The sequence below is a fragment of the Panthera pardus genome, unplaced genomic scaffold (assembly GCF_024362965.1).
Source record: "Panthera pardus isolate Hobbes unplaced genomic scaffold, ASM2436296v1 HiC_scaffold_14, whole genome shotgun sequence".
NCBI lineage: Eukaryota > Metazoa > Chordata > Mammalia > Carnivora > Felidae > Panthera > Panthera pardus.
The window spans coordinates 1,681,436-1,693,802 of NW_026526699.1; the positions used below are offsets into that span (position 1 = coordinate 1,681,436).

General features: G+C 55.6%; 1 protein-coding gene across 6 annotated transcripts in view; it reads left to right on the forward strand.

Moving 5' to 3' along the window:
• Positions 1-1,461: 1,461 nt before the first annotated feature.
• The window catches only part of STX2 (syntaxin 2), a 35,839-nt gene continuing 24,933 nt past the window's right edge, over positions 1,462-12,367 (forward strand). For 3 of the 6 annotated variants that reach the window (XM_053901886.1, XM_053901884.1, XM_053901885.1), the window contains exons 1-2: positions 1,462-1,753; positions 11,477-11,551. In XM_053901886.1, coding sequence (XP_053757861.1) covers positions 1,724-1,753; positions 11,477-11,551 — 105 coding nt within the window. In that variant the 5' untranslated portion in view covers positions 1,462-1,723. Of the gene's footprint in view, positions 1,754-6,753; positions 7,197-10,766; positions 11,103-11,476; positions 11,552-12,367 lie in introns of those variants that run through there. The other 3 variants (XM_053901883.1, XM_019433800.2, XM_019433799.2) reach the window with 3 other exon arrangements.

Below are 12,367 nucleotides of genomic sequence, written 5' to 3' on the forward strand. Positions count from 1 at the left end.
GCCAAAGTCAGACGCCTAACCAACAAGCCACCCAGGTGTCCAGGGAGTGCAATTTTTAACAGGGTGGGGCAGGACAGGCCTCACAGAAAAGGCGTCATTGGATCAAAATCTTTTTATCTTATTTTATTTTTTATTAAAAAAATTTTTTTAATGTTTTTACTTATTTTTGAGACAGACACAGAGCATGAGCAGGGGAGGGGCAGAGAGAGAGGGAGACACAGACTCTGAATCAGGCTCCAGGCTCTGAGCTGTCAGCACAGAGCCCGACGCGGGGCTCGAACTCACAGACCGCGAGATCCTGACTTGAGCCGAAGTCCGACGCTCAACCGACTGAGCCACCCAGGTGCCCCTGGATCAAAATCTTGAAGGAAGCAAGAGACCAAGCTACGTAGTTGTCTGGGGATAGAGTGTTAAGACAGGCACAGCCAGTGCAAAGGCCCTGAGGTAGAATGAGGCTGGGAGTGAGTGGAGGAAAAGGTCCTGGAAAATGAGACTCTGGAGGTACGAGGAACGCTCAGCTGGTGCGGGACCTTCCACCAAGGCGGTGCAGGTGGTGCGGTTTCGGGAGAAAGCCTGTCCAAGGTGTCAGCACCTAAAGCTCCACCCAGTTCCTCTCTGCAGCCGGGCTGAACTACTCACCAAAATGTTCACGATTTTTAAAAATACATAAAAGGAGGGGCGCCTGGGTGGCTCGATTGGGCCTCCGACTTCGGCTCAGGTCATGATCTCAGGGTTCATGGGTTCGAGCCCCGCGTCGGGCTCTGTGCTGACGGCTCCGAGCCTGGAGCCTGCTTCGGATTCTGTGTGTCTCTCTTTCCGTCTCTGCCCCTCCCCCGCTGGAGCTCTGTCAGCCTCTCAAAACTAAACATTAAAAAAAATTAAAAAAACATAAATGAGTATCAAAGCACAAAAGCAGAAAAACATTAGCAAGAAGGGACGAATGGCACATCTGCTTGAACAGGCAAGACGAAGCCAGAGCACAACTCGGCCAACCCCGACCCCTGGCCCCCCTCCACCCCAGATCCCTTGGCTTCCTCACTCAGGCCCCGCCCCCACCGTCCCTCCCCGACCCCTTCTATCTCCCGCCCCACAGGCCCCGCCCCTCCACAGGGCCCGCCCCTCCACAGGGCCCGCCCCCTTCCCTTCCGGCTAGGTCTGTTCCCGCCCCACCAGGCCCCGCCCCCACAGGCCCCGCCCTCTCCCTCTTCCGGCATGGTGTGTTTCCCCCCCCCCGCCCCGCAGGCCCCGCCCTTCCTCCAGGCCCCGCCTTCTCTCCGCCCGGCCTCGTCGGTTCGCCGCCCCACCAGGCCCCGCCCCTCACAGGCCCCGCCCACTCCCTCTTCCGGCATGGTGTGTTTCCCCCCCCCCCCGCCCCGCAGGCCCCGCCCTTCCTCCAGGCCCCGCCTTCTCTCCGCCCGGCCTCGTCGGTTCCCCGCCCCACCAGGCCCCGCCCGGCCCCGCCCCTCCCCTCCGACCGCGGCATTCCCGCAGGAAGGCTCCCGCAGGCTGCGTGGGCCCGGGCGCGGCGCGGCCGGGCATGCGCAGAGCGCACGGGCGCGGTTGCCGTGGCAGCGCCGGCCCGAGGGGAGAGCGGCGGGAGGGCGCGGTGCGGAGCCGGCGACCGGCAGGCTGAGGCGGCGGCGCGTCCACCGAGAGCCCGCGGCGGCCGGAGGCGGCGCCGGGCAGGCCTGAGCGGCGGGGCGCGGCGCCCGGGCCCGTGGGGATGCGGGACCGGCTGCCGGACCTGACGGCGGTGAGCGGCGGGCGGGCGGCAGATAGCGGTTCGGGCTGGGCGCGGCGGGGCGGGGCGGGGCGGGGCGGGGCGCGGGGGGCTCCGGGTGGCCGGAGGTGGGGGCGGAGGGGACAGTAGCAGGCGGGGGGCGCCGGGGTGGGCAGGACTCGCGGGGAAGGATGGGGCTGTTCGGGATGGGCGGAGGTGAGGGGGAAGAGCAGGGCAGGGGGGCGCCCGGGGTCGCGGCGCTGGCCCGCCCCGCCGCCGCCTCGTGGGTCGCTGTCTCCGCCGTGTCCACGACGCCCCCACAGCCGGGAGACAGGAACGCTTGTTGCCGTCGCTGACAGGCAGGGAAGCGGAGTTTTTGAGAGTGCAGTTTGCCCGGGGGTGGGGTGGGGTGGGGGGCACGGGGCAGTGGCCGGGCCTCGAACCCCCTTTTCTGAGCCCCTCTCTGCTGCTTCCCCGGGCTGAAGTCGCCCCGTCACATCGCCCTGTCTGATCCTGATCCTTTGCACAGCACTCAGGACAACCAGAAACTGCTCGGCTCTGGTCGGTGCGGTCCTAGGGTGTGGATGTCAGCTCCCGGAGAGCAGGGGCCTGTCGCCTTGCCCGCTGTCCGATCGCTGGGGTCTTGCTCGGGACCCCGCACGTGGTGGGAGGGATGCACACGGTGCCCCCTGCCTGTGGGCGCCTCACAGCCCCGGGTGCTTGCGCTGAGCCGTGCCTGTGTTTGCCTTCCTTCCCACCCAGCACACCTGGCCGGTGGAGTGTGCGGTGCTCGGGGAGGAACCCAGCAAATTACCCTTCACTTGAGGGAGGGAGGGGCGTCCCCTTAGGCACGGGACGGATCTTTGATGCGCGGTGCCGAGTGCGGGAGAGGACAGCACCATGAATGACATGGCTGCGGCGACAGTCGAGTGGATGTTCATAGAATGTGGCGGAGTTGAGACATTTTAGGCCAACAGGTAATTACTACTTTTTTTTTTCCTTTAAAAACAGGACTGTTAATTAGTGCCGAGTGTGGATGTTTTGTTCTCCGGGACACACATAAAGCCTCTGCCCTCTGCAGCCGGGCAGCCTCAGAACAAGGTGCTGGGTCCTCTGTCCTAAGGCCTCCATTGCATGTAGTGAATTAGCTTCTTTGCTCCTAGAATGCGGCTGGTTCTATGGCATGCTTAGGAAAATGGAAGGAGTTGTCACGGAAATGGTTATCTGTGTTCCGTGGATCACGTGGGGAAGCCGGGTTCAAAAAGGCAATGGATTACCCTCCCTTGGAACCATCACCTTATGTTTTACTCTCCTTGCAAGAATGGTTCTTCGTAGCGATTTTTTTCTTCTTAATGGTCAGATGTTTTGACCTCCGCAGTTTGCAGATGAACATCTGTTAAACGTAGCAAGTTCCCGCTCTCTCGCCCTGCAGAATGCCTTTCTGTGCCAGGAGGAGCTCACGTATTTGTAAAGAGTTGCTGAGTGTATCCGAACAGGAGAACTGTAACTGTTGGCGGAAGGTCTCCAATTGTATGTAATACTGGGGGGTAGCTAAGAAAGGTCTGTCCCTAGAATATATATGTAGCTTTTCTGGGCCTGATTAGCAAAAAATAAATCAGGCGGTTATTTACCACTCTAGCCTTATGTATCCTGCAGGGCCTCCTCCTGCAGCACGTGACCTGTTGGGATCTAGAATTTCAGAGCTAGAAGTGGCCTTCTCTAGTCCAACACCGTCCTGCTCGAGATAAAGACACTGAGCAATTATAGAACACATTTCTGGAAGTTTCTACTTCTGGAGTTGTTTGATCTTGGGCAAATTATTTTTGAAACTCTCAAAACCTCAATTTTCTCATTCTTAAGATGGGGATGATAATCTCTCTCTTGCTTACTCATAGACATGGTTGTGAAACATAAAATTATCTCCCGTGTGTGACACTGGCAGAAGGTGGGACAACTGCCATGTAATTGTGAGTGCTGTTCATATTTATTAGTTTTTTTTTTTTAATGTTTTCAGATAGTTATAAAAAGCAAACTACTATGTGGAGTAAAAAATAATTTGAAACTTAATTTGACACATGTGTAACTTTTAATATTTAAAAAACTCCTCTGGAAATTGTCAGAAATAAAAGTTAGACTTTTTCTTTCCTTAAGGAAATGTATTCTTTCCAAGTAGTTCTTGGAGTAGTTGAATGTTCATAACCATGTTTCTAACCAGCTGGTGTTCTTTTCCTAGGTGAGCTTTAATTGGGTAGTTAAAATATCTCATCAACAGTGTCCAACCTGGCATAATAGTTGTTATACCTTCAAAAAGTTTCCCTTTTTAGCTGTTGGTGCTTCTTCCCAAGAAGATTACCACTGATAACCATTTGGAAAAGACCTAAAAAGGAGTGTGTCCAGTACAATTTGCCAAATACAGGTGTAGCTCCTTCTAACTAGTGATTCTCTTTTTGAGCAGCCAGTTCGTTTGGGTGCAGGAAGTTTAAGTGACTTACCCAAGATCTCCTAGACTCTAAATCCGGAAAGAGTTGCTGATTTACCAAAAGCAGAACCACCAATCCAACAGACACGCCCCTGCGAGGTCCCGAGGAGGAGGTGTGCTAGATGCAGAGAGGCACAAAAATGACTTGGGTGCCCGTGTGGAGCAGATAGCCAGGGGGAGGGGAGGGGAGGGGAGGGGAGGGGAGGGGAGGGGAGGGAGCCAGCAGGGTGAAACACATTTTAGGATGTAAGTAAATGAAAATGGAATTTCTGTTCTAGGGGACGGTAACTCCAAATGCGTTTTGATTGCCTTTTTAAAAAAAGTTTGTGTGTGGGGTGCCTGGGTGGCTCAGTCGGTTGAGCGTCCGACTTCAGCTCAGGTCACGATCTCGCGGTCCGTGAGTTCGAGCCCCGCGTCGGGCTCTGGGCTGATGGCTCAGAGCCTGGAGCCTGCTTCCGATTCTGTGTCTCCCTCTCTCTCTGCCCCTCCCCCGTTCATGCTCTGTCTCTCTCTGTCTCAAAAATAAATAAATGTTAAAAAAAAAATTAAATAAAAAAAAAAGTTTGTGTGTATGCAAATGGGTGTATTATAGTTAAGAATAGAGAAACTACGATTTCAACTGTGGGCATTGTTTAAAGGAAAATAAACACATGGCAGTTGTGTGCATTCATTAGTAGACCTGAGAGATGAGAAAATTAGTATTTTTAATCCCTGGATTCAGAGAGATGAATTGCAGGTGCAATATTTACTTTATTTTTACTTTGAGAGCAAGTGCACATGTGAGTGGGAGAGGGGGAGGGGAGGGTTCTTAAGTAGGCTCCAGCGTGGAGCCCACTGTGGGGCTTGATCCTGTGACCCTGGGATCATGACCTGAGCTGAAATCAGGAATCAGGTGCCCAACCAACTGAGCCACCCAGGTGCTCCTTTCTTAAATTTATTTTATATTTTATTTTAATTTAATTTAATTTAATTTAATTTTATTTTATTTTTTGGAGAGAGAGGGAGAGAGAGGCAAATACAGGTTTTTAAAAGGCAGGAAAAACAACCTAGATATTTTAAAAGTCCTTTGTTTATTTATTTTTAATGTTTGTTTATTTTTGAGAGAGAGAGATTGACAAAGCATGAGCAGGAGAGGGCAGAGACAGGAGATACAGAATCCCAAGCAGGCCCCAGGCTCTGAGCTGTCAGCACAGAGCCCGACACGAGGCTCGAACTCACAAACTGCGAGATCATGACCTGAGCTGAAGTCAGACGCTCAACCGACGGAGCCCCCTGGGCGCCCCTAAAAGTTATTTTGTGACAGCTCAGACTGCACACGTCCAAAGCATTATATAGTAAAGGTTCAAATTCCCATTTATAATATAAGGCATTTTTTCCCTAAGTACTTCACTTAAAATGATAACAATTTTATAGCATGATTTCCTAGATGTGTATGTTTGTCGTTTAAACTTTTATGTTTTTTTCAGTCTTGCTGCCTTTTTTTCAAATGTTTATTTTGAGAGAGAGCGCGAGAGAGCATGCATGAGAGTGGGGGAGGGACAGAGAGAGGGGGAGAGAGAGTTCCAAGCAGGCTCCACGCCACTGGCACAGGGTCCCACGGGGGCTCGATTTCACGGTTCACGAGATCGTGACTTGAGCCAAGATCAAGAGTTGGATGCTCAACCAAGCCACCCAGCGTTCCCAATCCTGTCAGTTTTTTTTAAAAAAATGTTTATTTTTGAGAAAGAGAGAGGTCACGTGAACTGGGAGGGGCAGAGAGAGAGAGAGAGACAGAGAACCCCAAGCAGGCTCTGAGCTGTCAGCACAGAGCCTGACATGGGTTCGAACCCAGGAACCATGAGATCATGACCTGTGCCAAAGTTGAACACTTAACCCACTGAGCCCCACAGGTGCCCCCCAGATTAATACTTCTTGTTTGTAACTTCCAGTCTGTTGTGAATTTAGGGAAGAGAAAACCTAAGAGAACCAGTTCCTGAAAAACCAGTACATAAAAATGGGTTTCCTCTTCAGCGTGCACTTCCCACGGGCCGCCTTAGTCCCGTCATCAGGGGCCGCCTGTGGTTCCCATGGTGGCCTTTGCACCTGCTGCCCCGCCCGGATCCCCCTTCTTGGCCTGCCTCACACCTTCATTTGGTCTCAGTGCAGGCATCACCCCTGGGAAGTCTTCCTGTCCTCTCCCCTCTTGTGTCCCCAGAGGTGGCCGTCTTCCGTCTCTGAGCACCAGTGGGTCCTGTTTCCTCGCAGGCGTCACCCTTTCCGGGGCAGGGCTTGTGCACTCTGGTGCCTCAGTAGTTCCCTCCGGGCACCTGCCGGCTGTTGGGAAGATCCCAGGGTGAGGAATATGTAGGTGACCGTGGAACCTGTGGTCCTGAGGCTCTTTCTGTTGCCGGGGACACAAATCCATTAGCTACAGCAGAGAAGAGAAGGACAGCTATCTATTTTTTTTTTAATGTTTATTTTGAGAGAGAGACGGAGTGAGCAGGGGAGGGGCAGAGAGAGAGGGAGACTCAGACTCTGAAGCAGGCTCCGGGCTCTGAGCTGTCAGCACAGAGCCCGACGCAGGGCTCGAACCCACGACCCGTGAGATCATGACCTGAGCCGAAGTCGGACATGTAACAGACTGAGCCGCTCGGGCGCCCGGAGAGAGGGACGGTTATTATAAAGAAGGGGGGTGCCTCAGAACCAGAGGGCAGAATGTGCCTCGGGACCCCCTGAGGAGCGGAGCCAGGGACCGGCAGGCAGCTCACACCTGCACCCGGTCACGCCTGCTTTGTCATGTGCCCTGTGCTTCTGGTGTCCTCTCTGTCCTTCCGTGCGTGCTCCCTCCGCCCTCCCCCTCGGGCTCCTGCCCCTTCTCTTCAGTTGCTCAGCTGACCCCGCTGTCACAGCCTGGCGTGCGAGCCCTGAGCGGACAGTGTCCTCGTGGCCCGGAAACTCAGGTGGAGGGTGGACAGGGGTCAGCCGAGGACACCCCTGCTCTGAAGGAAATCAAGCAGGGTGAGAGGCCGTGGGTGGGCTCCTGAGGACGGGCGACCAGGGGAGGGTGTGTGAGCTGAGACTGGAATGAGCTGGAGCCACCAGCGGGGTCGCACAAGCGGGCCCACCTCCCGGGTGGAGAAGGGCTGGTTTGGTTGGCGGCGAGGGAGCGTCCCAGACAAGGGGAGACCCTTGAACATGGCATGCGAGGAAAAGGGTCAGATAGCAGAAGCATCTGCACGGTACAGTTCTGTTTATGTAAAGCCTAAGTACCTGTCAGAGGTATTTGTGTGACGTTAATAGTGGAGACACGTAGGTAGCAAAAAGGGAAAACCATGAAGCAATGTGACGTTCTACCACAGGGCGTTGAAGTCTGATAGTATGAGTGTGAGAAAGGCCTGTTACGCTCAGCTCCAGAATTACAAACCGGCCAACAGACGGCTTTTACCCGTAATCACAGCTTCTTTTCTTTGACTCAAGGGATTTAAGTTTGAGAAAGAAGTTAATGTATTCTAGCAGCCAAGGGACAAGTGCTGTAGATATTTCAAGAAAATGTACTTTGTCTGCCCTCACTTTCGATCTGTGTGTGTGGAGAAAGAAGCCAGCGTTTCATCAGTTTGGATTCTCCCGATTTGTGATAACCCAGCTTCCGTCGAAGTCTCAACAGTGAGCGTTCCCGTGACAAGTTATTCACGGCTGTTAAACGGTCGCCAGACGTGCAAGCTCCTTGCTCTCTGCTCCTGACGATAGTTGGCACAGAGGGAGAATTTTATTTTTAATGTAACCCTGCATTTAAGGAGACTTCTTTTGAAATGTAACGGGAACGGAAATGTTGGTATTTGAATGTTTGTCTTGCAATTTGACACTTTGGAAGTCGAGCCCGTCATATCGGAGAAGACTCCTACTGCCTCCGGTAAAGGCTTTGCCACAAATTGTAGCGACCGTCACCCGGCGGCTCGTACGCGGTCCGTTCACCGCCCAACTGGAGGGATGAACGCGGGCGCGTGCAGACGGGGCCGTGATGCCGCTTTAATGAAACAGCAGTGTTTCGGTTGTCACTTTCTTTGTTCTTTTTTACGAATGGAACTGCTAAGACGGCATTAAGGAACCTGTGTCCTCTTACCGCGAGTTTTGAGAACTCTAGTTAGAAGTTAGAAATAGAAGTAAAGGGTTCAAAACGAGGCTAAAGGAAGAGGACGGAGAACGCGTTCCTGGTCCTCTGGCTCCCTCGAGGGCTGCAGGTGGAGACGGGTCCCCCGCCCGCAGGGGTGGCCGGGAATGAAGAGCACGCAGGTGCGCGGGGTGCCTCGCGGTGGCCCGCGCACTGCCGCGTGGGGTGTGCTTAGCGCGCAGCGTGGACAGGTGGCGGTGAGATGCGCCTTCCTCGGGCGTCAGGCTGGAAGCCTCTCCCTGAGCGCCGAGGTGCATAGCGGTATCTCTGCCCCGTGGGAGGTGAAAGTTCCCTCGAGTTTTCTGCAGAATGGAACACACGGCGGTGTCTTCTGCGTGGGATTCGCCTCGGGATGGCCAAGTACCTCGGGGTGGGGAGGGGGGAGGCGCACAGGTGAAGCAAGACGGCTGCGGGTGGATGGCCGCCGAGCCGTGTGATGGGCACATGGAGGGCTCACGGTAGGTTTCCTTCTGCTTTTGTGTGTGTTTGCGGTTTTCATAACAAAAAGCAAAGCGGAATCCGGGCATCTGTGAGTCTAGAATTGCTCTCAGAGCAGTGAGATGTGAGTGGCCCTGTGAGAGTGACGTGGGGGCAGGTAGAGGTGTTTCGCACCGCCTGTACTCGGCGCCACGGGTGGAACAGCCAGCTGCAACTCCTAAATCAAGTTCGTGACGGTCCTCGCAGGCCAGCTACTTAGGTGATGCTATTTCGCGCCGATGTTCCTGGCCTCGAGCCGGACAAGACAGCCGGTCCCTTTTGAGACCCCACAGCTGAGAAGGCAAGACAATGAGACAAATAGTCACCAGGGAGTAGAGAGACACAGGGCCAAGTCCAGAGGAGCGGGGTATGGAATACACTTTCTCAAAGGCAAGGGGTGAGGCTGTCGCAGGGAGTCGGGAAGAGAGCCTGGTGGCCGGGCTTTGTCTGGCGTGGCGGCCAGGAGGGAAGTCCCCCTCCTCTGAGGGGTGGATGGTGAGATTTGTTTTTAACTTATTTTATTTTGAGAGCGGGGGAGGGGCAGAGGGAGAGAGAGAGAACCCCAAGCAGGCTCCACACTCAGTGCAGAGCCCGACATGGGCTGCATCCCACGAACCGTGAGATCGTGACCTGAGCTGAGACCCAGAGTCAGACGCTGAACCGAACGAGCCCCCCAGGCCCCCTGGATGGTGAATTTTTAAGAGCAAGGGTGTCTGGAACCAAATCGACGGGGCAGTCCCTCTGCCCTCAGTGCCTTGACCCCTTCCTGGCGGGACGGGCCCGTTGCCCGGGTGCCGCAAGCTGGAGGTAAAGGGTCAGCACGGTGGGATTGTCGGTGGCCAGCTCTGTGGAGTCAGACAGACCCGGATCCGCAGAGCGGCCCTGTGGCTTCTGAGGACTCGGGCCCGAGTCCCTGAGCCACGCGGTCTGTGCTCCGGTGTGTGACGTGACGTGCTGACGCGGGCCGTGGGTGCCTCCCGCAGCCCCCGGTGCACCTGCCCTCCGTCCCGCTGGCAGCCTGCCTCTCCCTCAGGAGGGGAGGGGCCCGGAGGAGTGAGAGCTGTCTGTGGCTCCCCGAACGTTCCTTTCGGCGGCTTGCCGGCTGATGGCCGCTGGAAGTGCAGCTTTGCTCACAACCGCGACCGGCTGGGATTCTGAAGCCTTTGTGGGTTTACGCGCCCCTGTGACACCAAGGCCCCCGGGTCACACGGGTCACAGGCTCAGGGCCTGCCGGTGAGCAGGCCGGAACAGTCCTGCTGACAGTAATGGGGGGTCGAGTTGCTCGCTGAGCACGGTTGGTTAGAGCTGGCTTCTCCCAGCTCTGGGGGCCACAGGTGGCAGGTGGAGGCGTGGCGGCCGTGCTCCCTGGGCACCCGGGGCTCCCCCTTGCCCTCGCAGCTGCTGGTGGGGCTGCTCGTCCTCGGGCACACCCTCGTCACACGGCCGTCTCCCCCGGGTGGCTGTCGTTTTTCCTCACACGGACACGAGTCACGTGGGGTGAAGGGCCCACCCTGCCGCAGCATGACCTCGTGGCAACTAATTACCCCACACGGACCCCTGTTCCCAATATGGTTCACGTGCTGAGGCCCTGGGGCCGGGCCTTCAACGTCTGTGTTTCTGGGGACACAGCTCAATCCGTAGTTCTTGTCCTGTTAACGCGGCACAAACACAACACTCTCAGCGCGGTCACCCCGGGCGTCTTTCTCAACAACTGGTGTCGTGTGAGAGCAGGGTGGTGGCTGTGTCCCACTCGGGACACGGCTGGGGGCCCCAGCCGGAGTCAGGGTTGAGTGAGCCCACGCCTGTCTGCAGGGCGCCGCCCGGTGAGCGCCCTCCCCCCACCCCGTGCTGCTTCCCGGGCTCCCACTGGCACCACGTGTCTTGCCTCCCTCCCTGGAAAATGGTTCTTCACGCACTGGAATGTGTCAGAATGCAACAGCGTTCAGCGTTCTGGAGTGTTCTAGCATGTTCTAGAATGCCCCACTCTGACCTGAGTCAGAGACCCAGGCTTCTGGAGATTCTGATGCAACTCGAGTTTGAGAAGTGCCCTGGAATGTTCTTTGACGGGATTTAAACGTCCAGAACCTGACTGCCGGTACAGCCTCGCTGGGGCTCCTCCCGGCGGTCGGGACAGCCGCCTCTCTCCTCCGTGTCGCTCCCCGGGTCTTCTGTGCTAAGGGTTTCCTCATTAGAAGCGATTATTATTCGTGGGCGCCACTGGGAGTTGTTCAGAGGAACACGGGGGATGCCAGCTGAGACGAGTGCAAGGTGCTTGAAAGGTACGTGCTTTAGAAAAGTTAACCGGCAGTGTCCGTGTTCTTAATCTTCGTAGAAAATATGCAGTGTAAGGGCTTTGCTGCTCGGAGATAAAACTTGCTGTGTCATGTTGGCTTACGTGGGCCAACGAACGGGTCCGCGTTGCTGAGTTCTGAGAAGTCCGGCCATTGTTTCCAGGAAGCAGCCACGCCACCTCCGGGGCCCCCGCCCCTCCCCTTGCCGTGGTCTCTTCCGTGGACAAGCGATGTCGTCGTGGACGGTTGTCGCGGACAGTGCCGGCCTGTTACGGTTCATGCTCCTCTCTCTCAGTTCACCGTTTGTGGCCACATAGACGTTTCTGAGATCTGAATTCTCCTTTTTATATCTTCCGTTTTAGTGCAGAAAGAATGATGATGGGGACACAAGTGTTGTCGTTGAAAAGGACCATTTCATGGATGATTTCTTCCATCAGGTAAGAGCCACTGAAGGAAGCCCAGCCAGACTGTCTCCAAACACAGTTAACATACCTGAGTGTTTGTCTTATTTGAAATAATACTAAAAGTAATATTACGAAGAGTTGCTGTGTGAATTACATTCAAGTTCTCTAGAATTTTTAGTGCCCTTAAAATACTTGGTGGTGTGGATCCATTGTTCTGGGAAGTGCACTTGGGGAGGGGACGGGGCAGTGCTGGTTTGACCCCGGTCCCCTCCCAGGAGGAGCTTGGCGTCCCAGGGCTGGGTGGCGCCTGGCCAGGGCTTCCTCTCCTGACGTGATGCTGATGTGGTGGGTAGAGAGCGCCCCTCCCGGGACAGGCTCCTCCCAGACCCTGCCACCCTCAGAGTCTCACCCTGGGAGCAGTGGTCGCCAAGCGAAGGGCCACCCGATCCTTTCCAGAGGGAGTCGTGGTGGCGGTGGTGCCCTCTGCTGATGGCGCCGGGTCAGGAGTGCCCAGCACGCACACGACGACACTCCTCGTCCTTTTCCTCCACAGGGTCCCCACACGGTGACCTCGGGCATCAAAGAGCTCATACTGTGTCTTTCTAAAACCACTGAACGAATCTTAAATTCCTCTGCTGGAAAGTCTTAGACGTAAGCAGGTATATCACTGTGGGAAAGCCACTCTGTCACCCATCAGCCTGGCGTTTCCCTGAGGTGTCCACCCTGGAGCCACGTCCCTTGGATCTGACCTTGTACCACGTCCCCTGTCCCGGGCTGGCTGCAAGGCCTTCCCCCTCCCTCTTAGCACCCCAGGGCTGCTGTTGGGGTATCCCGTGCGTAAAGGCTTAA